This window comes from Marmota marmota, unplaced genomic scaffold (genome assembly GCF_001458135.2).
Source record: "Marmota marmota marmota unplaced genomic scaffold, marMar, whole genome shotgun sequence".
Taxonomy (NCBI): Eukaryota; Metazoa; Chordata; class Mammalia; order Rodentia; family Sciuridae; genus Marmota; species Marmota marmota.
This window is the reverse complement of record NW_025999968.1, coordinates 63,491,436-63,519,037: the sequence shown is the minus strand read 5'-3', so window position 1 is coordinate 63,519,037 and position 27,602 is coordinate 63,491,436. Positions and strand designations below refer to the sequence as shown.

The following is a 27,602-nucleotide window of genomic DNA, read 5'->3' as shown; positions in this document are numbered from 1 at the left end:
TTCCACAGAAAGCCATCTCAGGACAAATGACCAAGGCCTAGTCCATTCGGGCTGCTCCAACCAAAGACCTTAGACTGGATAATCTGCAGGCAGCATAACTTACTGCTCAGTTAACGGGCCTGGAGGCCTAGGATCAAATGCCATGGGCTCTGAGTTTGGTGAGGGCCCCTGTCTACTTCCAAGGTGGTGCCCTGAGTGCCATGTTCTCACGTGAAAGGGACAGAGGGGAGGCAAATCCCTGAAGCAAATCCTCCTTCCCTTGTTTCGTGTGTGTGTGTGTGTGTGTGTGTGTGTTACTGAGGATTGAGCCCAGTGGTGCTTTACCACAGAGCTACAATCCCTAACCCTTTTAAATTTATATTGAGACAGAACCTCCCTAAGTTGATGAGGCTGGCCTGAGACTTGGGATCCTCCTGGCTTGGCTTCCCAGTCACTGGGATCACAGGCACGCACCACCACATCCACACCTGAGGCCTCTTTTAAGAGCACTAATTCCACTCACGAGGCTCAGGCCTTGCACATTTCTCTCCCTGCAGAGGCACCTTCTGAGGCCATCACTGTCACAATTAGGTCTCCACATATGAACTCTGGAAGGACACATTCAAACCACAGCACCAAGTACTTCAAATCTCACCACACCGAAGAGGCGATTGCATAATAGTTATTCATTAGCTTAAACTAATCTGAAACAATTTGTAAACTACCTACTGGAGAGGTACTGAGGAAAGCCACGTGGGGAAGAGCAAAACCACCACTCAAAACAGATCAGCCAACCAAGCCAATCGAAATCTCACTCCCACACACACGCCTAAGCCGCAACCTCTGCAAATCTCAGTCCAGAAATACCTTTCCATCAAGGCAAGTGTCCGCACCTTCTCTAAAAGATCAGTGCGAGCTTTGGGCTCTTGCCTGAAGGAAACCCACCAGCTTGCCAAATGGTCCCTGCAGGTCAGGAGGTCTGACTCTGAAACTACCATCTGGTGTAAAAACAGACAACACTCAACCTCTTCAGCCAGCTGCCTCCACCAGGGTGCCAGACTCTGCTGTCTGTGGCTCTAGGTTTGACAGCCAGACTTTGGCATCTGCGTCTGCACACATGCATTTCAGGAAAACTGGCCATCCTGGAAGCCAAGCCCTGGCCCCACCTGCCCCCTTCACTTCAAGTGCTCTACAGTGACCATGGGCCACAGTGAGGCAGCCTCTCTGGGCATAGGAGTGCACATGCTCTGCTTATGTGGCACTGACAGCTAAGTGCAGGCCGAGGGAAGAAGGGATGTGGCAGTGGGCGCAAGGTGGCCCACGGCCTCAGCCTCCAGGGTGGCCACAGGCAGATGTGTCCACAGTTGACCAGTCATAGCAGTATCAGTCACGTCTAAAACCAAGAGCCAATATACATGCCTGAGTGTGACTGCAGGTGGGAAGGACCCCTCTTATCCTTGTTTCTCCATCATTGACTTGTGTGTGCTTCATTTAAAGGAAAAATAAAACCCAGTAGTATTCATCTTTCACCCAATAGAAATTTTCCTGCAATGATAGTGAATTGCCTCTATTTCAAATTCTTTAGTGGTAGTTAATTTAAAAAAAAAAAAAATCTCCCCTGTCCTGCCTTCAGCTCTTATCCAGATGAGCTTCTGCTTCCTGCTCAACTCAAATGCAAGGATCTGGAGAAGACTGATGGGCACCACAGGCTCAGTGGGCCCAGCCCTGCCTGATGGCTGCCTAGCTCTGGGGCTGAGTGGAGATCGCACAGACTGCTGTAGCCTCAGAATTAACTTGCACACACAGAGGATCCTACCTGGCTGCTCTCCTGTTTTCCCCACTCCCCCTCATTTCTGTTTTCTAGCACAGACCCCACTGACTGGTATCTCTAAAGCCTTCTCAAGAACACCCTCTGCTCATAGCTGTGGCCCTTTTTCTCTGGGCCCCTAAAGGCTGTAGCCCCACTGCTCTAGTGCCACTGTGGTCCCCTCTGCACCCAGATCTCTGCACAGAGGAACTGCTGGTACAAATACCAATTGTACATTTAGACTGTCCTGTGACCAGGCGATACCTGAGCAGACCCTGGTAGAGGAGCAGCACGACAGGCTCAGCTTGAACGGCTCAGATAGGAGCCCCGGCGCCAGAGCTACCGTGTGGCATCTTTCTAACTCCAGGAGGAAACGAGGGCTTGCCGGCTTTTGACACTGGGGTCTGTGCATGGTGCACTCTAAGCTTCAGCCTGGGCTCTGGAGGGGACTGTTTTGCTCCACCAGGCACTCAGGTGCCGTTTCCAAGGTACCTTAGAAGACCCATCTTGAAAACATCGCCTAACTCCTTAGGTGCACCTAGAACACTGCGCCCACACCTGCTGCAGAAGGTGAGCTGGCACCCTGCCATCAGGGCAGGTGGCTCCTGCAGGGTGGGGGCCACCGCAGCCATCTCAGTGTGCGTGTGTGGGAGGGAGCCCTGGACTGTAGCAGTCAGCGGAAACAATCTGCCATCAGGCCAAGTCCTCAGCACAAGCGGAATGAGTGCCAAGAGGTCAAAAGGTTATTCGAGGTCATATGGATACAACACGGGTCAGGAGCACTGAGAAAACTGGTTAATATTATTATGTAATATTAATATTAGTAGCAACTAACAGCGGCATGCAGGTGGGCACACGACAGAAAGAATAGAAGGGTGGAAGGTAGACAAAGTGAAGACTCACATCTGGGTGGGGGATGGCGTACTGTCCCTGGATCGTGTAGGCCTGGAGAAAGAGAGAGAGACCTTCAGCTCATATCCTGGCAGACCTCGGCCTGCCACACCCTGGCAACCCTCCCCTGCACAACAAGAACCCTCTGGTGACAGCCTCTCCCTCAGTGTGCTCCTCTACCTGCTCCTGTTTGCTCAGGACAAGGGCCACTCTTCTCAGGGAAGGAGGCCTGAGCCACCACCAGAGGAGGAGGCCAGGGCAGGCCAGAGAGCTGCACCCCTCCCTGAGCGGCAGCCCACTGAGCGGCCACACCAGCAGGAGGCAGGGGACGGCCGAGCTCACCCCTTTTCCTGAAAGAAAGCCCTGAGGGTGATTTACTTGACCCAAGTGAGAGGTCCATTAATATTAATCAACCCTCAGAGTAGATAGTTGGGGAAATATTTGCCCCCAAAACATTCAAACAGAAAAAGAAAGCTTTAAAAGGTGACCCAAACCTGCAAAAGCCAGATGGAGGAGATCTAATTCGGCCCAGTTGGTTCTTCCCATCAAATCTACAGTTGCATCCCGAAAGGGGGGCTTCCCTCCCAGAGTGTCTATGGGACCCTGGGACTCGTTTTCACGATCTCCTTGCCTGAGCTCTGTGACTGAGCCAGCTCAGCCACCATCCACTCTGAGGGCCTGCCCACCTCACCCTGATGCCCAGTGATGGCAGAGCCCCCGTGGTCCCTTCAGCCCAGATGCCTCCTGTGATCCAGAAGCTCCTGGCCAGATCATGTAGGAGCCACGGAGTCAAGGGAGAGCAAGCGCACAGAAGGTGGACCTGGCTTTGCTGGGGGGCCACCAGGCCTGGTGGAAGCACAGGATGAGGATGTGGTTTCTGGCACCTGGATATGTGGGGCCCCCATCCCAATAGGACATGTGTTGTCCACTTGTGTCTACACTCAGGGTCGCCGATGTCTGAGAGGGAGACCTCAGGGGAGACCACAGGTCACTTCTCTGGACCCCAGGCCCTCCCACAGGTTTCTAATCTGTCCAGAGTTTTCATCAACAACCCATCCCAGGAGTTCAAGGTCAATCTACCACCCAACAGGGACCCAGCCGCAGTCCAGCTCTGAAACAGATTCAGGCCCAGTGGAGCAAGGTGCTGGCTGGGACAGCCCCACTGTGCTGAGGGGGGGAGTAGAGGAATCTTATCAGATACAGCGATGTTCTAGGAAAGGAGCAGGGCCTGGAGACCCAGCCTCAGGTTCTGCAAAGTTGCTGCCAGTGACGTGCTCCTATGTGTTAGCTACTATAGGGACCTCTGCAGTACCCATGGGCCAGGCCCCTGGGACACAGGGGTTTGTTCTCTCTGGGCCCACAGGTCTGAGCTGAGTTGTGAGTGAGTGCTGCTTAGGTCACTGCTCATTGTGGGCCGTCTCACACCTGCCTGTTCCCTGTAGGCTCTGCCTGAGGGTGCCCAGGTGATGCCTGCAGTGACAGCTGTGTGGACAGGGCTGCTGAGCACCCTTACCTGTGGCATCGTCACTCCCCTGCTCAAGGGGACGAGTGCCAGCCTCCCTCCTCTGTGTCGGTCATGCATGCTACTCTTGGGCATGTGGGGGCTTGAGTCCTGGAGAGCTTGGGTCGTGGCCTAAGCAGATACTTTTGAGTTCTGCTGTACCTCACTTCTCAGTTTGCATTTTGGATCCTTTCCTGGGTGACCTGCACTCAGAAGTGACTCCTGTGTGACTATCCACATGTCACAACCAAGGCCATCGCTGGCTACCACACTGTTCCAAGGGCACAGTGGTGGGCCCTACAAATGCCATGGCACCGTGACCTGGAGGGCACATGGCAATGACTGGAGGGGTGGTGCATCTGCCTGTTTCACACCTGTTTCTGGTGGCTTTACCACCAGAGCTCATGTCACCTGGCTCCAGACGTGTCTGGATAAAGTCACCTCCCCTGGAGTGAACGAACCCCACATTTCACCGCAGATGCCATCAAGGGTTTGCTTCAACACTGGGGGAGTCCCCAGGGTCTGCCGAGGCCAACCTCCATGAACTCGTGGGAGTGTGCGGTGGAGCTGCGGTGAGGAGGTGCTGCATGGCGTGTGCTCCACCAGGGCAGCCTGCAGCCCTTCACCATGCAGGGCCTGGCTTTCTGATCTGAAGTAGGGCATGGGCCACATGCTGGGGCTACGTGAGGACGGTGTGCCCAAGAGGGCGCCCTGCCGACAGAGGGGCAGACCAGAGGCATGAGACAGGTGGGGTGGGGGCAAGCCTGAGGATGCACCATGTATCTGGCCAAAGGAATGGAAATGCAGGCTCCCTGTCCCTTCCTCTACCATGGGCCAGTCGCAGGATCTGATAAGATTTCTCCACACCATGAGAAAGACATGAGGAAACATTTTCCTTGTCCTCCTTCTTTTTAGATGATAAACTCCCATGCCTACTCGGCACCGGCTGGACCACCTGTGGGGACATCTCTCTCTCTCAACTCTCCCCTGAACAAAGACAGACATAGCGGCCGGCTGGACACAGAGCTCTTCCAGGTCAACCCCAGCTGGACGTGTGCAAATCATCTGTGTGGATGGGCAGTATGGCCTGAGGTGGCCACAAAGGAGGAAGCCGGGGCATGGCCCTTCTCCTGCCTCTTCTCCAGGGGTCTGGCCCAGCCAGAGCACACAGTTCCTCTCTACCCCATCCTTCCAGGTCTCTTCTCCAGGAAAACAGGGGTGGGGGGCTAAAATGTGCAAGATCTGGGCTGTCAACGCAGGTGCTCTGTGACTTGTGGACTCCTGCTAGGGCAGGTGGCAGGGCGGGGGTGTCAGGGCCAGCAGGGCCAGCAGGACCAGGGCTGCCTGGCCTGCAGCTGCTCCTCCCTCCTCTCGTGTTTGCACAGCTCCTACCTGGAGTGCGCTGTGGGGTCTGGGGACCCTAGTTCTCACAGCCCCAGTTGCCTCCAACACGAGCCGTAAGTTGCCCAGGTGCCCTTGTCTCTACCCAAGCAGCTCAGTCACATCCAAGAACTAGGTTTGGCAGGTGTGGCCTGGGCAGAGACCTGTGTGCCCTGATGTGAGGGTCCCTCCTGTCTAGGTCAGGGGCCACACTCGGGAGACCTGTCTCCCTTGCTCCCACCCGCCAACTGGTGTGGGCCAGGAGAGCTCTGCATCTGTCCGGTGGGTGGGAGACGTGCACGTGAGAAGGCGAGAAAACCTGAGTGCACTAACGGGCAGCGGCGGGTGCTGCAGTAAAAGGCTGAGGTTGGCAGTGGAGGCCGCGAGCGGGTCTGCTCTTACCTGACCACCTGCAAAAATGACAGGGGTGGAGGCGGGCTTTGGGCGGTAGGGAATGGTGGCACCTTTCGGTGGGGACTAGGAAAAGGGACAGGAGAGGGAGAGAGAGCGTTAGAGAAGCCTGGCAGCTGGCCGTGGGGGCTGCCTTCCCGAGCCCGCCCCTCTGCACAGACCCCAAGCTCCAGACTTGGCCCAGGCAAGGGCTCAGAGGCTGTGGCAGTGCTGGAGGGAGCAGCCCATTCCAGGGGGCACCATGGGGAGCCGAGCATCCTCGCAGAACACCAAGGGCAGGGCGGTGCCCCCCATCCTCACGGCCACTTCCTCCAGACAGGCTCCTTCCCACCAAGGCCCCCACCCCAACACGACCCTGCCGCCCAGTCCAGCAGGACGTGGCAGCGCTGTGTAGTGTGGCGTGTCGGTTATGGGAGGCCAGCAGGGCAGCCACCTGCTCGTGGGACCCTGCAGAGGGCTGCTGGCTGAGGTGGGCTCTGTAGTGCTCGCTCATCCTGCCGCCACCCTTCCTCCTGGTGTGGCCCTCGAGGACCAGAATGTGCATGGCATCCATGAGCTGGGCCTGGCTGTGACTTCACAGGTGGACAGCTTGGCATTCTCTGACAGAAACGCTTGAGTTCTTTGGCAAAAGCTGAGCCTCGCACACAGCGCTGTGGGAACTGCTGTCCAATGCCCCCAGGGCTTTCCTGGTCCATGACAACAGTCAGTAGAGATGGTCCCAGGAAACTCATAAACATCCAGTGTTGCCATTAGAAAAACACCATTTTATTACATAGATGCCAAATGAAGTATTCCACAATCAGGATGAGGTTTGCTATAGTTTTCCTTGGTTATTCTGTGTCCAAAATGTAGGATTCTTATCTTAGGTGAAGGACATTCTTAAGCACCATAACCTTCCCCAGCCCTCTTCACCTGGTCAGGAGTGGTCAGCCACTACCTGGCCCCACTCCCTGTCCCCTGGGAGCAGGTCCGAGGGATGGGCCAGGAGGCACTGAGGGCTACAGGCTGTTGCAGCACAGGGAGGCTGGGAATAGCCTGCCTGTGGGTGTTTTGGGGCCACAGACCACTCAAGGGTCAGCGGCACCCCAGGCCTATTGGGTGTGACCTTTGAGCACACGATGGGGGACCCACCCCTCAGGGTGGGCGCAGTGTCCATGGTAGCACAGGCCTTGCTGGGTGACAGTGTTGTGGTGGGGATGGTGCAGAGTGGGCGTGAGCAGGCCCAGGCTGGGTCTGGGTGATGCCAGCAATAGGGAGGCCCATCTTCTGTGTTCGTGAGGTACTGACCAAATGCCTCCAAGTGCCTCCATGCAGACCAGGGCTCACTTCAGGCCAAGGCTTCGTAGTCAGACTCAGGGTTGGTTGTGGAAGAATCATGCTGGAGGGCCAGAGTTGACCTCTGTACTGTACCACTGCTGCCCTGCCCCTGGCCGACCTCCTCAGCCTCTCAGCCCCAATAAGGAAGGCCAGGGCCTCAGCCCAGAGCTCCTCTCCCCTGCCCTGTTTTGCAGTACTGCATGACTGTAACTCCCAATGCCCTTCTCACCACAGAGGAGAGACTCTCTAGCAGCCGATGTTCCTCAGGAGGGGCCAAGCACACAGACCTTTCCTTGATGGGCACAGAAGTGCAGGTGGCCCACAGTTGTGACACCTGTGTTATCTGCAGGCCCCACGCAGGCTCATCTGTCATGGGACAGCCCTTTCTTTTGCAATTTTAGGAGTGCAAGGCATGCCCCATGCGCAAGCCCCAAAGTCCTCTGATTGACAAGGAGGGCCTCAAGCCATCCTTTGCTTTTATTTCCAGCTACACTGCTTCTGTGGGTGATGCACCCTCCTCCCCTGGGAAGAACGGCTCCCAACCTTCTGCCAGCCACAGGATGTGAAGAATAGGTGTGTCTTGTCAGGCCAACATCCATCTTCTGTTTGTACCTGCAGCTTCCCTGTCTCCCATGTCACACCATCAGGAGGAGTCAAGATGGTTCTCACACTCAGCCCGGGGCACCGACATACCACAGCCCATGGCCCTACCTGCCTCTGAGGGGGCCAGTGTCTTCCCACCACCAGCGGCAGGCAACCAGCTGGAGGAATTTGACAAGACCATACACTTTGTCCTAAGAGCTGGGCACCATCCCTGACCAGGGACGTAGGAGGCAGGGTCATTTGCTGCCACTCCGAGGGTGCCACCTGCAGGCCTGTTTGGTGAGCCTCGGGTTTCCAGTTACTCAGACCAGCAACAAACACTCTGTAACCCTGACCAGCGTGTGGGGGAAATTCACAACAAGAATATTTTGAAAAAATGTTTTAGACTTCTCAAAATCTCATACCTCATGAAAATAAAATCATGCGAAATTTTAGAATTAAACATGGGGTTTGAGGCTGGGTATGGTGGTGCATGCCTGTAATTCCAACTGCTCCAGAGGCAGGAGGATATCAAGTTTGAGGCCAGCCTGGGCAAATCAATGAGACCCTATCTCAAAATAAAAAGGCTGGGGATGTAGCTCAGTGGAAGCACACCCCTGGGTTTAATCTCCAGTGCTGAAAAACAAGCAAAAAAAGAAACACGGAGTCTGAGCGCAGAGCCAAATATGAAAAGGGACAGAGCTGGTGGCCGTCTAGCAAGGCTACGGCTGCTGGGGGACCCCAGCCCCAGCCAGGTGTGATGTGGACGCACAGCCTGGCCACGGGAGGGGGACGGAGGGGAAGCCAGCCACCCGTGAGGCAGGAGGACCTTTCTTCTGGGGTGAGCTTGTTGCAGTCGCTTTAGTAAATACAAGCAGCTACTGACAGTGCCGTGAATTTGGCTTCATTTTGGCTTTGACTGGAATTTGATTCTTGGGTTCTTTCCTCCTTGTCTGCTGCGACTCCTCTGCTTTGTTTTATCCTTCTGTGCCCTCATCTCTATCTCCACGCTGGGCACTTTGTGTGTTCATCCTGAGTCTGCCCTGTTGGCCTCAGAGGCAGTTCTTGGTGCCATCTGCAGACCTGGGGAACACGGAAGCTTCGGGCCCCATCCTGCTGAGATGGGCACTGCAACCCTCCCTCCCCCCTCACCTCCACCACATTGGCCTCCACAAGGTCAGCCCCTCCAGGGCGGGCTCTCTCTGGCCTCAAACCCTCTCACCAGCACAACGCTGTCCAGCTCCAAAGTGAGAGAAGTATGCTTCTTCCTGTGCTCTCTCTGAGCTGACAAAGGTGGCACTGATGCTCCAGGCAGAGGGGGTGTTGGGGGGCAAGGGCAGACCCCAGCTGCCCTCCCCAGGGAACTGCAGCCTGGGAAGCTGGGTCTAGGGACTTCCAGATCCTCATGTCATGCCCCAACCAACAGTGTGCATCCTCAGCATCAAGGAGGTGCCTGGGCTCTGCCAGGACGCAGGGCAGCCAAGCGCAGAGTGAACCCAGCGCTGAGCGCAGAGAGGGTGGGCTGGTGACGTGACTGTACCTCCAGCATGACCACACAGATCTGCTTGACGCACTGTATAATGGCATCTGGCGTCCCTGAAATGGTCACTGCCCGCTCCGTGGAGTTGGGCAGCATGTCCCCGGCCACCTGGACTTGGGCACCTGTGGACTGGAGAAAAGGGACATTGGAAGTGGACAGTAGAAAAGGAGGGTGGTATTGTGCACAGGATACGTGGTATCTCCAGAATCTTGGGGATACTCAGGGTAGTCTACACAATGGACAGCCCTTCACTTGACACACGGCCTGGCTGGCCATGCTGCACAGGACCACAGTGTTGCCTCCTATGTCCCCTCCCTCCACCCCTGCCTGGACACCCAGCCTCTGCAGTCTCCTCTGGGAGCACATGGCCCTCAGGCAGGAGCTGTCCCATAGGGGCAGGCACACTGCACAGGAGGCCATGCCCCTGGGAGGGCATGGAGTTTGCAGGAGATGGACTGCTCTCTCCTCACCCAGAACCCCATCTCCTCCAGAGTCCAGGTCGCTTGGGGACCTCCTGGGGGCGTGTCAAGTGGGTGGTGCCTCCCATGTCAGGGGAGGCTCAGCTTTCCTGGAGTCAGGTGTGTGTGAGTACCCACGCCTCCTGTGGCTCCATCAGCACTGCTCAGAGCGGGGACCCAAAGCCCTCAGGCCTGAGCGCAGCCCAGAGCCACAGGACTGGAAGGACTGGAGACCCTCCCTAACTGCCAGCAGGGCTGCTCCCTACACGAGGTCTACTGTGTGGGTCCCCCACACTCCACTTTTCATTAGTTCATTGGACTGACTGTCCCTGTTGCATGTAAGCGTCAGGCTATCAGAATCTGCAACAGCTAGTGCCAGTGATGGCAGGCTGCATAGGGGACGTGCAGAGAGATGGTGGGGAAGATCTTGGTACCTCCCTTATCTCCTTGATCTTGGAGCCGCCTTTGCCAATTAGGGACCCGCACTGGCTGGCTGGGACCACCAGCCTCAGCGTCACTGGGGGCTTGCTGGTAGCAGGGCTGTTGCTCATGGAGTTGATGATGTCCTAGGGAGGAAAAGATGCATGTTGGCACCACATCAGTGAGTACAGCTGCATGGCTGGGATACTGAGAGGAGTGTGCACAGCATCTGTGCCCTGCACCAGCCCCATGCACCTTGCAGGGCCCATGAATCCCTCCCCCATGGGGAAGGGACACAGAGGACAGGATGGGTGGTCTCCAAGCTGCAGAAGACCTCAGGCAGGGCACACAGATCAAAAGGACAACTGTGGCACACACCTGTAATCTCAGTGGCTTGGGAGGCTGAGGCAGGAGAATCGCGAGTTCAAAGCCAGCCTCAGCAAAAACGAGGTGCTAAGCAACTCAGTGAGACCCTGTCTCTAAATAAAATACAAAATAGGACTGGGGATGTGGCTCAGAGGTTGAGGGCTCCTGAGTTCAATCCCCGGTACCAAAAAAAAAGAAAAGAAAAGAAGTCTGAAGGCCTGGGGGTACCAGGCTTGCACAGATAGACGTGTGAGGTGGGAGCACTGCAGAGCAGAGACCATCTGGGGTGGGTACGACAAGCGTGACTGCCAAGGGTTGGAGGTGTAGGGTGGAAAGTGGCTGTCTGGTGCCCCGCACTGAGGTGAGAGATGAGTCAGAAGGCGAAGGGCAGCAGAGGTATGATGATGGGTTTGGAGCCGGCCTGCCTGGGTAGCCATTATGTTCAGCTTGTGGTTTGGACACAAAGGAGACATCCAGCTTCTGGTTCAGGCTGGCCACTGATGGGGCAGGCGATACCTCCAGTGTCTGGGTTGTGAAGAAGCAAGGACCTATGGAGACCCAGGCCCCACCACAGTGTGCAGCACATCCAGAGGGGCTCCCCACGTGCGCTCGCTCTCCACGTGCCCAGCTGTCTCAGGAACGGTCCCTCACAGGGCTCCACCACTTTCCAAGTTATGATTTGTGTAACAATTTACTCCCCACCAACTCATGCCTCTCTTCTTTTTGAAAACAATATTAAGTCATGAAAAGTAGCACATTAGATCGTTCTAAAGTGACATGTCAGGAGGTGCATGAGGACAAGGAGAGAGGTGTCCCTTTAAAGCAGACCTGCCAGGGCCAGTGGAAAGGGAGCTTCCAAGGGGCTCTCTGCCTGCAGGCTGGACAAGGAAGTCACCAGGAAGTTGCACAGCTCTGTGTGTGTGAAAACCCTGTGACACGTGGGCAAGTCACTCCGGCACCGGAGAGTCTGCTTATAGAGGAAGCAGCTGGGGCAGGGGGAGAAGCCAGACAAGAGAGTCAAACACAAACACCTGGGCCAGGCTGTAGGTGCCCAGGGAGCTAGGTCCACAACCTCTGTGGTCCCCAGCACAGGAAGTCAAGTCAGAGCCTTTGCAGTGCTTGGCCAAGGACTGCAGCTTCCCTCATGTTTGCCCTGCTTCCCCCTCAGGACCACCTGAAAATATGCACTTGCTCCAATCCATCACTAGGAGGCTCTGCTTCTGTGACCCAGCCCCTGCTCCCAGCAGCGGCCCTCCCAGGACACGTGGATCGAAGGCTGCCCTTGCTCAGCACAAGTTGACCTCCCGCACAAGTAAGGGTGGCCGGCCCTCTTGCCATAGCTAGCCCTGCACATGTGGCCTCTGCTGCTCCATCCAGGTAGCCTTGCTCATCTCCACATGGACCCAGCTCCCACCCAGGTGTGGTTCTCCAGAGGCCCTGTGCCTGCTGTTCCTGCCAGGTGAGCATGGCGGAGTTGGCTCTGGGTCTGGACCCATTCTCAGGCACGGAGCTCCTGGGTTGTGCATTCCCAGCCTGGGGCCTGGTCTGGCAGCTGGTTCCATCTGTTTACCTCCCTGGTGGGTTGAGTCACGCCCTTCCATCCCCCTGCTGGCTTCGGTGTGTTGCTGGTCATGACGAGGAGCCTCAGGGCCAAACACAAGCTGGTCGTCCTGGACTAACATCCACATGGACACACCTGGTTCTCAGATGGAGCTCTCCTCCTCTCGACTGTCTGTGCTAAGAGCTTATTTGATGTGGAGGGACTGTCCCTCGGTTCCACTGATGGGGTTGGGGTGGCTGAAGGTATGTGGGGTGCAGTCCTACTTGCTGCCAGCTTCCACGGTCTGTCTAAGCCTCCTCTTCCTGAACCCTGAAGCCACTTCACCCACTGAAGCCCTGGTTCCACACCTGCCCATTTGTGGTGTCTCTCCACCAAGCATGACTCGGGCCTTTGGTGAGCACTCTGGGGACACTAGACTTGAGTATAACGGTCCATTCAAGAGGAATGTTATAGCTGGGCGTGGCAACTTATCGAGACCCTAATCAAATTGGTGAGACCTTGTCTCAAAAATAAAAATAAAAATGGGGGGCTGGGGCTGTAGCTCAGTGATAGAGCACTTTCCTAGCACCTGTGAGGCACTGGGTTCAATCCTCAGCACTGCATAAAAATAAATAAATAAAATAAAAGCACTGTGCCCATTTACAACTGAAAAAAAATGAATAAATGAATAAATAAATAAATAAAAATGGGCTGGGCTGTAGCTCAGTGGTGGAGTGCCCTGGGTTAAACCCTATATATGGATATCACCTTATAAAAAAAAGTGGACAAGGTTTCTCATGCCCAGTGGAGCAGCATTTTTTGTATCAGTGTGAATAGGTTTCCTAATGAAATTCTGATTTAAAAATCGTTTCACTGAAAGATTCTTTGGCTAAAGCAAATAAATAATTTGACCTCAGATGCTATCCAGTAGGTCCTCCTTCCTAGCCCTCTAGCACCTCCTGCCCCGATTCCCATCTTTTCAACACATTCCTCCGCCCCCCCAACTCCACCTCTGCCTTTTCCCAGCAATGCTCCTAGGACCCCTGATGCTGAGTACTTGTAGAATCCCCCAACCAAACTGGTGACATAGGCAATTTAAACCTGAACCAGAGCTGAATTAAGTGCTATGATGAAGGATTTCTCCAAACCCAGACAAGATCAGCAACTAACAGAAGAATTTGGAACTCTCTGGGCACAGGACTCAGGGTTACCTTAGGTAATATCAACTTGACCTTCTCCCCACAAATAAACCCAACGGTCAGAAAAGGTAGCAAGGCAAAGTCTCCTAAAAGCCATATCCAAACACTTCCAATGGAAATGATTGGAACAACTGTGCCCACAGGGAAAGAAGAGACCCTTGGGTTCTGGGAAGACTGGAAGGCAAGCTCTGACAGCAGTCAGGCTGAGGAGTGCGGGCCTAGGAGTCCCTCTCCATCCCATCTGCTCAACAGAGTCAAACCTAATTTGAAAACAGAAATTAGGACAGGGAGTGTGTGTGTGTGTGTGTGTGTGTGTGTGTGTGTTGTGATCCTGTAGCTGAAACGCAACACCTGGCAGAATATTTAAGAGGGTTCTAGAACAAAATAAGGCGGGACCAAAATGAACTTGTGGCCCTGCAGCTCACACAGGCAGGCGGCCCCCTCACTGCCACCAGCTGCGGACAAGCACATGTGGACAGTGAGCAGAGGCATCACTGGGGAAGGAGGATCCTATCCTAGAAAGAAAGCCCCCTTGGTACAGATCAGGGAAGAGCACCAGTTTCCTTCCTGCCCTCCCCTGACCCTGGAGCTGGGTGTGTGGAGGTCTAGGTAGCGGTCTCCCTGGAGCCTGAGTCCAGGTAGAGTACCACCCTCCCTAGATGCTCCTACAGTCACTTGCTTCCTTGTGTGGGCCTCAGCCCTGCCCTCACCAGTGCGTCTGCAGAGCAGGACAGCCACATCTGGGCACCTTCACTGGGCTCAGGTGCTTGGACTGCCGGCCCAGGGGCACTGAAGCACCACCACCTCTTCCAGGTCCTCAAGAGTAAAACCCACAATTCCCTCGTGGTTTGGTTCTGATGTCATATGAGATGATCTCCTACCTTGTGTAGAAGACAGGAAACCTGGGAGGGTTCTGTTTTCTGCCTCTTGGCCTTGGCAGACCCTGTTGGCAACTTGACCAATTTCCTCAGAATTGAAGCTGGAGGTCATTAAGTCGGGTGATGTGGACCCACAAGGAAGCCCTAAACCCCACTGTGACCCTTTAGAGAGGGAGTCTCTAATGAGGTCCTAAGAGTGAACTCTAGTCCAGTAAGGCTTGGGTCCTGATAACAAGAGGGAGACAGCAAGGATGTGCCCACAGAGAATAGGACCATGAGAAGGTGGCCATATGCAATCTGAGGGAAGGGGCCTAGGAACAAACCAAGCACCATGATACTTTGATCTTGGGCTTTCAGCCTCCAAAACAGAAAACAATGCCTATTGTTTAAGCCACCCAGCTGTGGGACCTGGTTATGGAGGCAGCCAGGGCAGATTAAGAACATCACCAGCCTCATCTCCTTTAGAACACAGGGCTCCACCCAGCAAGGTCAGCCAGATGCAGGACTTGTACTCATGAGCACCTGTCAACCACCAGAGAGAAGGCACGCTTTCAGAGGAGCATGACCTTGGGGCTCTCGCCTCTGCTGGAGCCCCATCGACATATTAGGAGGAAAGGGTGCTCAGACACAGCTTTGCTTCCCAGAGCCATGACTGCACACAGGGAGAACACAGAAGCTGAGGGAAATGCTCTGCAGATCATCACACCAGACACACCTCTTGGACTAAGGCTGTACCTCTAGCTAAACCCCTCAAGGATGTGCTTGTGCGCATTCAGAGATGCTGCTGTGAGCTACCAGCATAAGTCCCTAATACTGAAGAGGAAGGAAGGACAGGAGGTGCATGACCCCTTCCCAAGGTGAACTCCAGTACTGTTGCTGGCTGGTGGTGCCTAATGACAAACACAGATGTTAGCGGAGTTGCCTGTTGAAACTACTCATGTAGGAGCAGATACATTGGTCACTATGTGAAACCCACATTGGCAGGAAACTGTGAGACAGTGAGGGCATTTGTGGCCACGTGTCACCTGTCAACAACATAGTCCTGGAGGAACTGTGAAAATGAGGCACGGCTGTGGGCCTTGAGCTCTTGGGGTGGCTCACCAGCTTCCTCCCTCCCTGGGCTGAGTGAGGTGTCTCAGTTATGGCACTGTCTATTTCAGGATGTGTGGAACATTCCTTTCTGAAAAACTACAGCTTGTGATAAACTGCTTGGTTTTGTGTTTCCAACCTGGTGTTTGCCCATTTTTACGTGACACGATAGATGATTCAGGACACCCACTTGATGGGAACCATTATGAAAACTTACACTGTCATACTATCCCAATCTTCTGGGAAGCTGGAAAGACCAGTGACAATTCAAATGACCAACACTTTGAGGACTGGGATGTAGCTCAGTGGTACAGCATGTGCTTAGCACGCGCTCAAGGCCCTGGGTTCAATCCCAGTACCAAAACAAAACAACAACAGAAAAACAAGAAAACAAGGAAATTAAACAAAAACTTCCACAGTCTCTGCTTCCTTAGGCCATGTAGTCCACTCCCTTGGGTTCTGCCACTATTGACTGGTGACTGGAGGGTCCAGGCCTTCAGGGATTCCACCCTGATGTTAGGCTCTGTCCTGCTGCAGGCAGAAATGGCAATGTATGGTAAGGGACCCATACTCCCACCCATCACCAGCAGGGCAAGGCTGCTTCCCAAACACCCTCTTCATGATCTTCCATCAGGAGGGCTTATCTCCTAACAAAAGACCAGAGAGCAGCTGCTCTGGAACCGTACTGGGAGGGGACTTCTACGGCATTGCTGGAAACAAACGCAGCAGAGACTCCAGGTTGTGGGTTCTGGAGCTCCACAACTTCACCCAAGACCGTGACTCAGCAGTCCACAGAGCCTAGGAAGTCACTCAGAGGCCTATCAGCATAAGTGGCTCCACAGGGGTCTTCCAGAAAAAACTCCAAGGGGGTCTCACACTGGGGTCTCGTGGACCCCCTAGAAATTCACACCAGGGGGGACTCATACTAGGTCCTCACAGACTCTCTAAACCCTAAACCATCACTCCAAAGAGGGCCTCACAGTGTAGGGACCCTCTAGAAAGACACACCAAAGGGGACTCACAATGGGTCCTTAGGGACCTTTCAGAGTATCATGCCAGGGAGGACTCATACTGGTTTGTCAGAGTGCCTCTAGAAACAGCTACCCTTCAGAAATAGACCAAGCCCTTTATAGAAAGTTGTTGACAGTGGACAGTCTCCATTTAAGATGTCATTCCAGGACACCTTCTCATTTCTGTTTTGGTTTTTATCTGCTTATAATCATTTGCTATAATGTGTATCTGGAAGGTCTCCCAAGGGGACATGTGTTAAATCTTGGTCCTCAGCCTGTAAGAGGTGGGGCCTACTGGGAGTATAAAGTCACCGTGGGTGTGCCTTTGGTTTTGTTACGCCACTTGCTTCTGCCATGATATGCTGCCCACCTCCCCTAACCCACCAGGGGCTTAAAAGCAAAAATTCTGCATATCGTAGACTGAAACATCCAAAACTCTGAGCTAAAATAAGCCATTTCTCTTTGTAAGTTGATTTCTCTCAAGTAGTTGTTATGGTAATGGAAAAATGGGTTCTGACAAGTGGGGCTGTTGTTATGATGATAACTGATGAAGTGGACAGTCTTTGGGGATGGGTTTAGGGAAAGAGTTTAGTGAAGTTTGAATAATCAGACTGAAGAAGGACTAGAATGCTTTAAGGGGAGTTTAATGGCTGATTCTGGTTGGGGATCTGACCGGAATGCTGATAGGAACGCAGATTGAGAAGACTGGGTTGATGAGTCTTCAGATGGAAATGACAGCTCTACTGGGAATTGGACTAATGGCCAACCTGTGTTACATCCTAGGCAAGAACTTGTCTATATTTTGTTCATGCCCTGAGACTTTGTATGAGACTGAGTTTAATGGTGACAGACTAGTTTATCTGATACTGGTAGTTTCAAGGCAAAACAGCATTCAGGCAGCAATAAGGGAATTATTGGCTGCTTTTGGTCAAATTTATAGTAAGTAGGAACAAAAACAGAGCAAAACGTTTTGGAAAACTTCCAGTTCATCCAGAAAAGAAGACTGTGCAAAGGTTTAGCCAAGGAGGATGCAGTTGCTAAAGAGATTAACACAATTTTTAAAAAGTCAAGTGCTTTACACTAGGACAATATGAAGGATGCCTGGAGGGCATCTCAGAATGGGCAAGGCCTAGTCATCAAAGGTTCAGAGTTGTATAAGTGCAAATTTGTTTCAAAGACTTTCCAAGGCAGTGCCTTTTGAAAAGAGAACCCTTCCCATCTAGGACTACCTAAGCTAGCCAGGCCCTCAGGCCAGGCACAGCTCAGGCCCGCAGCAGACCTCACATCATCCCTGTTGCTGGTTTTGCAGGCATGCAGAATACAGGAATTATGGTGTTATGGAGGCTGCCACCAAGATTTCAAAGGAAAGCCTGGGAGGACAGGCCTGTGTGGCAGGGTTGGAGTCCCTACAAGCATCAGGGTGTTGTGTGGAACGGTGAGAGTGAAGCCCAAGCTGGAAGGAAGCCCCAGGACGATAGAGGTACCAGGAGCATGAAACACACTGCTGAGGGAACTGCAGGCAGGAAGCAGAGCCAGCCCAGGAGAGAGGCTATGTGGGCGGCAACCAGGAAAGCCAGGGGCAGGCTTGCCCAGCTCCTTGGGGCCCACATCCCACCAGACTATGCCTAGGATGCCAGACCTAGAGCTATAGGACTTAATGTTTGCCCTGCTAAGCTTTGGTCTTGCTTTGGCCCAATACTTCCTTATCATTCCCCTATTCCTTCATTTCAGAATGGGAATTTTCACCCTGTGCCAGTTAAGGAACAGTTAAGGATTGGGGGACACTTGGAGATAGACTCGGTGCACTTTGAATTGTGAGATGAACATGAGCCTTTGAGGGTCAGGTGTGAATTCCCATGGTTTGCATCTGGAATGCAAAGGTCACCCAACATCCCTGTGTTAAAGGCCTGATTCCCAGCTTAATGTTGCGGGAAGGCAGTGGAATCTTTAAGAGGTAGGGCCTATTGGGAGGTTTGAAGTTACTGGGGAGGTGCTTTTGAGGAAACTGTTGGACCTCATTCTCCTTCTCTTCTCCTTTTTGTGTCCTAGCCATTAGGTGAACTGTTTGGCCACATGCTGCCCATGTCCCACCAGAAGCCTGAAAGCAATGGTTCTGCCCAATCGTTGACCCTTTAAAATAAGCCTTTTCTCTTTATAAGTTGACAGCTCAGGTCCTTGTCACAGGGATGGGAAGCTGAACAACACACACTCCTCCTCTTCCAGCAGGCCCCTGGCTGGTACCCTTGATGATGGCTCCCGTCTCTTTTCTTTTCACTATATGGTATCTGTTAGGCCAACACACTGCTTTCAGTGTCAACCTTAGATCATGCCACATCCCACCACGGTCTTCAATCTTACCGTCCACCCACTGTGCCACTGGTTGCCAGAGCCCCAGGATAACAATAATGGTAACTGTTGCCTGGTAATTCTAGTGTTGTCGATTGAGATACTGGAGTATTGTAGCTGACGGTTTTTCCACTTGCACAAACACGGGCAAGGGACCCTACATAAGTCAGCTAGTTGTGACTTTGCTAGTTTCCCTACCTTCTAGGAATACAAATGTCTATTGATCAGTGAGAAAATCTATTGGTTAGTCTAAATTTGACTTCAACAACCTTCACAGAGCAATGGAAGAGACGTCTGCAGACCGTGTGTGACCAGCCAACAGAGCCTTGGTTCAGCTCTGTCCTGAGCAACGATTCTTTCCTGGCCTCCAGGTGACTCTGCCAGCACTGCTGCCTTTGAAACCAGGAAATCTCAGGGCCTGTTAGTCTTAGACTGACTGGTAGCTCATGTACCTCATGGAAAGAGGGTTATGAGACCTCTCTGCATGGAGACCTTGATCCTATAAATTGCTGTGGCTGGGAATTCTGACTCAGATTTGTGTCCCAACACAAGGCCACCTTAATCACTCAGGAGCTCTTCTGGAGGAATAACTGACTTACTGCTCAGTGCACAGCCAGAGCAGTGCTTCCCTGTGGGAACCACACAATGAGAAGACTGCCGGACCCACCACTGACCCTGGCAGAAGTGCTTAGGGGTAGGGCAGACCGACCACCTGCTGGCACCCTTCTTATTGGCTGGTCATGGTGGCATCTGCAGCATGGCTAACACTTGCTGGGTGAGGATCAAGGGCACAAGCCACGCATCACTGGAGGGAAAACACCACTGGCTTGCCAAGCCTCGCAGCCTGGGCCCTGGGGCACATGGACCCAGTGCACCTTTCAGGGACACACCACTTTTTTTTCTGTCACAGTGGTCATGGCTGTTTCTATCCAGAGTCCCATGTGTGTCAGTGCAACCACTCTCATCACGGACAGCTGAGATGGCATAGTGGCCAAAGGTCATGACTCTCCCAGCACAGGTGAGCATGAACAAATCTGGACCCCAGGCGAGAGTGACCAGAAGGGGAGACTAAGACACTGGCTCTGCACACTGGGGACAGCTAAGCCACAAGTGGCAAGAGGGTATTGGCCTGTACCTCTGCAGCAGCCTACCCAGGAAGCTCGAGCACAGCTTCCGCCATTTTGGCCCACAATGGTCAGGACCTGGCTGGTGACCACAGCTTCCCACCTCCCACCCAGGACCAGCCGGAGCAGGCAGATATGACCCCTAAGTAACTCACATGGGATTCTGATGGTTGGGAGTCACCTCCAGTTCACAGGCCCCAGCTGCCACCAGCTGCACACCTGGGACCCACACTCAGTCTACAATGCAACATTTTCCTGCCCTGCCTGTGACATGAAACGGTGGCCAATCCCTTGCCATAGCCACTTTCATGGACACTGCTGGCTGCCTGTTCTCAGAGGGCTCCCTGTTTATTTTCACAAAGTCTGCCTCATTACTTGGCCATCCTCATTTTTGACAGAGAAGTTTAATTTCCTGGCTCAATCCCCGTCTCTGGATCAAGACACTAAGTGGAAACACACAGACACTAAGCTCTAACTCACCGTCAAAAGCTCACAGTGCCACACACACACGTGCACTTCCACTAGCAGGCAAGCACACACCCCATGTCTCCAGCCCTGTCTGTCCATATTGGAGCCCAGCCACACTGACTCTCCTGGGAGGCTGGCTGTGGTGGTGGGGTAGCAGGACAAGGGTGGTGACAGTGGGGCTTGGTGCAGGGCCATGTGGCCCAGCCTGGGGGTGAGCAGCAGCCCTGGAAGTCAGTGTGGTGTGTTTTGAGGTCAGGCTGGACGTATAGGGGCAGGGTCTGAGCAACCATGAGTGAGGTGGGCTTCTCCAAAGTACATGTGCTACGAGTGGCTGGCTTCGGGAGAAAGGAGGGATGCTGGCCCCTCACCAGGTGGACAGGAGTTGGGAAGAGTAGCTGGGAGGCAGAGGAGGTAAGAGGAAGATGTGCTAGGTGGTCTGGGCCATGCCCTTGTCCAGGCCCCTGTGCCCTAGGAGCTGGCTCAGCCTGCCCTTCCCTGCCTGGCAGAGGGCTCAAACAGGTGCACCTCACCTCCTCAAACTTGTACGCAATCATGGCAAAGGCCTTGAAGATGGCGTCCGTTGGGCCTGTGATGGTCACAATCCTCTCCGGGCAGTTTCCCTCTGAGATGTTGATCCTGGCACCACTCTAGGGCAAGGGCAGAGCAAATGCTGCAGTAGCTGAAAGCCACCTGGGCAGTACCAACCTGGGCTCTCCAGGCCACAGATGGCCCAGTGTCTGGCCCTGAGCAGTGGGGCTCTTTCCACTAGTCTCCGTTAGTGGGAAACTTTAGTTAACAAAAGGAATCTAAGCCATCCCTAAGGATGCCTGTGCCCCACTCATCTAACCCTCTTGAATGCCATGTGTCAGAGGGAAGAGTGGCCCTCCTCACCCCAGGCCAGGCTTTCCATCCCAGTGCACATGGGTGGGATGAGCAGGCCCCCCAGGACAGGTGAAGCCCAGACCCTCCCGCATCCCAACTGGGGTACAGGATGCTGTCAGGACAAGTCATACTCACCTCTTCACGCATCTTCTTCACAGTCTCCCCTTTCTGGAATGGAGATTTAGACAACAAGGAAAAGTGTCACTGGCAGCTCTGTGTGGGGCATGTGGCCCTGGTGTGTCCCTGGTTCTGGCAGCTGCCTCTGCTGTGTGGGGTCCTGAGGGAGGCACCTGCAGCACAGCAGGGCCAGCCTCCATCCTGCCCTGCACTGGGCCAGCCCTTCCCTGACGACCTTGCCATCATCTCAGGTGAGGAAGCTGAGGGATGGGAAAGTATGTGTGCTCACTCAGTGGCACTGAGACTGTGGTGCCAGCAGGGCTGCACCATCTTCCATGAGTGGTGACTCCCTGAGAGGCCCTCTCCAGAAGAACATGTGAGAAAGCTGGACATGGTCAACTGGAGGCTCCCCTGTAGAACAGTGGCAGTGGAGAAAAGGGACATGGGGACCCAGAGATGGTCAGGGAAGGCAGTGCCCGGCAGCTCTTCTCCTTCATGAGCAACAAGCTTCCACACAGCCCTTTCCCTGTGGGACTCTTGCTTTTTAAAGATGGAAACACAAGGAAGATTCACCACCTTCTGGAGAATGCAAGCAAAAATGACCTGGAGTCACAGACTCAGAAGACGGGTTGGCCACCAAGGCAGCGGGTGGTGGGTGGGGCTGCCAAAGTTCCCATCTGGGCCTTGCCAGGGCCAAGGAAGAATGCCTCCCCCTGTGCTTTCACCAGGGACCAGCCTCACGTTGGAGCAGCCTGAGGCAGGAAGGGGTGCCAACGGGCTGAATGGCAGTGCTCCCGGGGATCTCCGCTTCCCCAGCACAGAGCGGAATGCCTGCTGGGGCTGTGCGGCTGCTGGAGCCAGCCCTCACCAGGGGCTGCCACTGTCCTCACCGTGTCCTTACAGAGACCCCGAAAGATGCAGAGTTCATTCACCAATTACCTTCCCAATGATGCTTCCAACTTCCTGTAGAAAAAAAAATCACAGAAAGATTATGTCACAGAGCAGAAGAGGACAATACTGGGGCAGATGCTGCAGAACCCATCCACCCTCCTGACAAGAGGGATTGGTATTCACTTATTCGTTTATTTACGTGGTGCGGGGGATGGAACCAAGCCTTTACCACTGGGCCATACTCTCAACCCAAGAGGGAAGAATTTGGACTACATGGCGGGGGCAGGGAGTGCCCAGTTGGGCTGTCTGTAGAGAGGTCCGTCTGTCTGAGACCAGGGCTGCTCTAAGCTTGACTGACTCTCCAGGAGGAGGATGCAGCCAGCTGCTCTCGACCAGGGATTCAGGAGGGCACTTCTACACTTGCCGCCTCAAGGAAATCCTGACTGTGACTCCCCAGAGGGCAGTGCCACACTGCTGTTTTAAAAGACATAATACCAACAGAAGTACTGGCACACGCTGCAGCAACTGGTGGTGGGGCACATGTTGCTGCGGGGCTGGTACCAGTATCTCTCTGCACATAGGACAGCCCCAGAGAGGTCCCTGGGGCATGTCACTTGAGACAGGGCCAGCATGGCTTCCAGCCATGGAGAATGACTTCTTTCAAACCCTGACTCACTTTCCTCACCAACCTACACACTGCTCCTAAGCTATGGGGAGGGCGTGCATGCAGGACGAAGGAGCAGGGAGGGGAGCAGGGGCATGGGAGTACCCTCCTGTCACAGGCCCACTTCACCTCCTACAAGAGGGTGTGGTGGCAGCTGTGGCAGCTGAAAGGGACTGAGCAGCTGGCCTGCAGATAGTCGCATCAGGAGGAGGCCAGGCAGTCACTCTCTACCACAGAAATGGAGGTCTGAGAGTGCCCACGCTTGCCTAGAGGGATGTGCCCTCTGCAAAGCTGGCTGTGCCAGCCCCACCAGCTCCAGAGCCCAGCCTTGTGCTGCCTGCCATTCTGGGAGACACTGTGCAGACAAGAGGAGCTGGCTTTCTTGGGAACAGGCCCTGGGGGAACAGGCACCACCATGAGCCCTGTGCTGCTGGGATGGAATTGGAGGAGTGGACAACATGGACAGAGAATTCAGAGCGAGGATGTTGGAACTGTGTCTGTTCCCTGGCTCTGTGTAAGTCCCTCAGTGGCCAGGATCAAGGAGTGCTCCTAGGGCCCAATCCTAGCCTCCAAAATATTCTTGTGCACTCAAAGGAGTCCATTTCTAGAGACATGGCTGACTCGAGAATGGGGACCAGGAAAGGAAAAGATGAGCCATGAAGGGAGACAGTGCTGTAGGAGTGGCAAGGACCAGGAACCCTACAAGCACCACAGTGATCATAACAGTTACAGGGAAAAGTGGCCCATTGGATAAGGCAGAGGGCCCGAGTCCAAGTGGACCATGGAATGAATGAGTGTGTGGAAGGCCTGCAGCTGTAGAGACTTCCCAGCAGGGACTTTCTAACCATGGAGAGGGGGTGCTGCACACAGGGAGCGGGGCAGAAGCCTCCACCCCAGGGGCTCATGTGAACACCACCAGGAATGGGATGTGGTGACATCTGGGCCCACTGACAGGAAGGCTGCCGTGAATTCCTGTCAATGGCAGAGAAACATCCACCAAAGCCAAAGTGAGGGCCACGTCACAAAAACGCTGGACAGAAACTTGTACCAGTAAAAGTCAAAGGTGGAAGGAGACTGGAAAGAGGCGACAGGCTGTGCTCCAGTGCTGCCTGGACCCCTTGCCATCAAAGGCTGTGCCACACACACTGCTTGGCCTGCAGGGCCCAGGCGGGGCACATCTGCATGGATGCCCTGGCTCTGAGGGCCATGCAGAAGAAATTTGCCCTGGGGTACTCTGGGACAGGGCATTAGGCTGCCAGGTAGTCTAGAAGGGTTCCAGGAGAGTGTAATGGACTGTATTTGTAAGGCTTTGTAAGTCTGAGATTGCTTAGACTTAAAAAAATATTATACAGAGCAAAGACCCCGGCAGTGGGATGTCCCCTTTCTCTGACAGCAACAAAGTCTCTGTACCTTTCCATGCATCAGCAGGCGAATTGTTAGGGTCACATTCAGGCCACCTTCAGAGACCTTGGATTCCATCTTTCTCCCAAAATGTGGATGGGGGTGATGGCTTAAGGTACTGAGGGTGCTGTGAAGAAGGATGGATGGGGTCCAGATGGCGTCACCTGGAAAGAGAAGGCAAGATGCTGACCACCGGGCAGATCTCCTCAGCTCAGGAACAACCTTCTGGCCTTCTGGGGCTCCAGCCTCCTGAGTGGGAGTGAACATACTGCCCTCACCTCCACTGGCTGGTCAGGCTTCACCTGGGGGCATAGGTTGCCTGGCATCTTGGACATGAGCCTCTGGGAAAGCCCATGGGGCTAGTTCTGGCCCCACCTGACTAACCACATTACCTGGGCAGGTCACTGAAGTCTCTGTGAAGAGGGTCATGGGAGCAGCTCTCTCAAAGCCACAGAGTACAGAGACCACCCAGGAGTGTCCTGGAGACGGCCTGCCCTGTGCTCTCAGCTTGGCCAGCATGGCTCACCATGTAGTTTCAGTTCTGACCATTTCCCATCACATCTGGGAGCAGCTCCCTGATGGCCACCACATCACCTCAAGCAGCCAGAAGGGCACGTTTGCCAATGTCCCTGTGGTCTCAGGCCCACAGTCCTTGAAACTCATTCTCAAATGTGGACCCAGTCTCCAGTCACTAGAGATGCCAAACCACTGGCATCTCCTGACCAAAGCCATCGGCAGATGCTCTCTCTGATCAGGTCTGCACTGATCATATGCTTTCTGTGGCAATCACTCCTAGTTAGCCTGCCAGGCTAAATTAAGGCTTCATTTCACTCTTTACAAGCAAAGATGGATCACCGGTGGCAAGATGGAAGGCCTCATGGGAAAGGGACATGATGGCTTTGTGCTGCTGTGGTGACCTGCTTCCAGGCCCTTCCAGTGAGCTACTGGCCAACACTGGTCCCCACAGGCCACTGTGCCATTCCCTTCTAGGGGTCACCCAGCACAAGACAGAGCTACCCAGCCATGCCTCAGAGAGGATTAAAGAAGCAAGGGTTTGGTGGAGCAGCGAGGAGGAGGGAGCGGGGTCCTGCAAAGATTCTAGAAGCTAGAGGGTGAGAGATGCACATGCCCAGGAGATATTCTGGAACTGCCAGATGTGGGAGGAGTGGGGTGGAGGCACCTCAGGGTACCGGACTCTGATTCTGCAGCTGAAGAGTCCTGAGGCGGTGCAGGGTTAAGTAGCTCTCTGCAAGGGCATGCACACGCGCTCCAGCAGCCTGTGAGGTGCAGGAATGTGGCATCGGAAGTGGTTTGCATGGGGCACAGTGTGGGGCTGTGGGGGTCACCAGAGGGGAGAGGAAATAGGGCAGGGCACAGGATGGAACATGGGTATGGAGCGCCTCCACAGGACCTGGAGAATAGTCAGGTAGGTGGCAGCAGTGACAGGTGCTGATAGCAAAGAGTGGCTTATTGGATGTAGGGGCTGCTGGTTTGTGGGGTGCATGCAGTGCTGGGGGGATTTGGGCCAGGGTCCATGGAGCCCAGAATGGGGCATTTGGGGTACCATGGACAGAGGTGACAGGCCTCCAGGCTCCCCGCATACCTGCCCAGGTGTGTACCAAGAGAGGGGCAGTTGCTGGGAAGGTGAAGGGCGAGGCTGCAGCTCGCACTGGGAGCTCGTCACAGAGAGCGGCACACCTAGGTCTTCACCAAAGGAAAGCATTACCTGCAGGAAATGTCTCATGGCAATCCTTCAGGGACAAAACCCCATGAAGCCCACCTACCCAGCCCCATGTGATGGAGCTGGGGACTGAGACAGGCACACACAAGGAGAGATTGGGGCTTAGGAGTTGGGGCAAAATTTTTTCCTCATCAAAATATTTCTGCTAAAAAATACGCTAGAAGGAAAACAGAAAAATTAAGCACAGACACAGCTTGTTGGGTGTATAAGGGAGGTCTGCAAAGAGCAACCGCCGGTTATGCTTACATAGCATTGAATGCGGGTTTTTCGTAGCAAAGAGGTTTTAAAAACCATTCTTCCACATTAGTGCTCTCTGTGCTCGCTGTCCACTGGGTCACAAGCTGCCCTCTACATTAAGACTAAAATTCATTAGGCACCTAAGTGCTGAGCACACAGCCTCGTGTGACTGCTGGTTGCCCGGTGGGAGGCACGGGGGAGAGCTCCATTGGCCAGGGTGAGTGCACAGTCCCAGCAGAGCCCAGGCCCAGGCAGGGCACTCAGGAGGAAGGGTCTTGAGGGAGACAGGAATATCTTGCTCAAATGCACAAGTGCGAATATCCACAGAGACCCCCGGACAAGCCTGGCAAAACCCTTCTCTCAGATCTGCATTTCTGCTGAGGCTGATTCACCAGGTCCAAAGAACCCCTCGTGCTGTGGCCAATTCAGGGCTTAGTGCTTCCTTTTTAATTAAAGGCATCTCCTTCCACCACAGGGACAGCAGGGCCCCGCGGCGTCTGTTACATAAATGTTTCCAGCCCAGGGAGGAGAAAGTAGGTCAGCGCCTGCCCGGGGTGCTTCCGGCTCCAGGCTGTCAGCAGGGATCTGTCACACAGGCCAGCGCCTTTCCTCATCTGCAGGCAGGAGGGAGCCAGCACAGAGGTTCTGTGTACTGTAGGAATGAGGAGTTGTCCCATGGATAGATGAGGTCTCCTGGGACTCAGGACTTGATCCTGGGGAACACTCTGCTCCTACTGAAGCTCTGGGAGCCACAGATCTCTCTGAGGTACGGGGTGAACAAGCCCTAGCCCGTCTGCTGCTGTATCTGTTTATTCATGGGACCCAAGGGTGTCCCAGGCCTTGCTCCCACCCAGCGCACACTGACCCATCCTCCCAGAGCGTCATGGGCTATCAGAAAATAATGGACAAAAGGGTTCCAAAAGGACTCAACAGGAAGCAAGGGCCCACTGCCCTGCTTGGTCACCTGGAATCACAATGGATGGGCAGCTCCTCCTGGAACCCCTCCCCTACAGGCCTTCTAGAAGCTTCTTCTTCTGTTCTCGTCAGTGCCTGGGATTGAATGTGTTTTTTGGTAGTGGTAGGGAGATTGAGGACTCAACCCAGGGGTGCTGACCCACTGATCCACATCTCTAGCCATTTTAATTTATTTAGTTTTTATTTTGAAAATGGGTCTCACTAAATTGCTAAGGCTAGCTTTGAACTTGGCGATCCTTCTACTTCAGCTTCCTGGGCCTCTGGGATCACAGACCATGCCTGGACTGAACATGTTTTAATTCACTTAACAGGAGGTAGAGGAGGACCCGGCAGAGTCTGTGCCCCCCAAGCCCCCCACCCACACCCAGCAAGCCTGTCCAGTCTGTGG

General features: G+C 54.1%; 1 protein-coding gene across 17 annotated transcripts in view; it reads right to left on the bottom strand.

The window, feature by feature from the left end:
- The window catches only part of Pcbp3 (poly(rC) binding protein 3), a 166,863-nt gene that overhangs the window by 15,222 nt on the left and 124,039 nt on the right, over window positions 1-27,602 (bottom strand). For 11 of the 17 annotated variants that reach the window (XM_048803804.1, XM_048803803.1, XM_048803794.1 and 8 more), the window contains 8 exons: window positions 24,271-24,425; window positions 22,245-22,268; window positions 21,324-21,356; window positions 20,837-20,953; window positions 10,301-10,432; window positions 9,409-9,537; window positions 5,892-6,035; window positions 2,690-2,731 (listed from right to left, as the gene is read on the bottom strand). In XM_048803804.1, the coding sequence (XP_048659761.1) occupies window positions 2,690-2,731; window positions 5,892-6,035; window positions 9,409-9,537; window positions 10,301-10,432; window positions 20,837-20,953; window positions 21,324-21,356; window positions 22,245-22,268; window positions 24,271-24,339 (690 nt within the window). In that variant the 5' untranslated portion in view covers window positions 24,340-24,425. The remainder of the gene's footprint in view (window positions 1-2,689; window positions 2,732-5,891; window positions 6,036-9,408; window positions 9,538-10,300; window positions 10,433-20,836; window positions 20,954-21,323; window positions 21,357-22,244; window positions 22,269-24,270; window positions 24,426-27,602) is intronic. The other 6 variants (XM_015478863.2, XM_048803807.1, XM_015478864.2 and 3 more) reach the window with 2 other exon arrangements.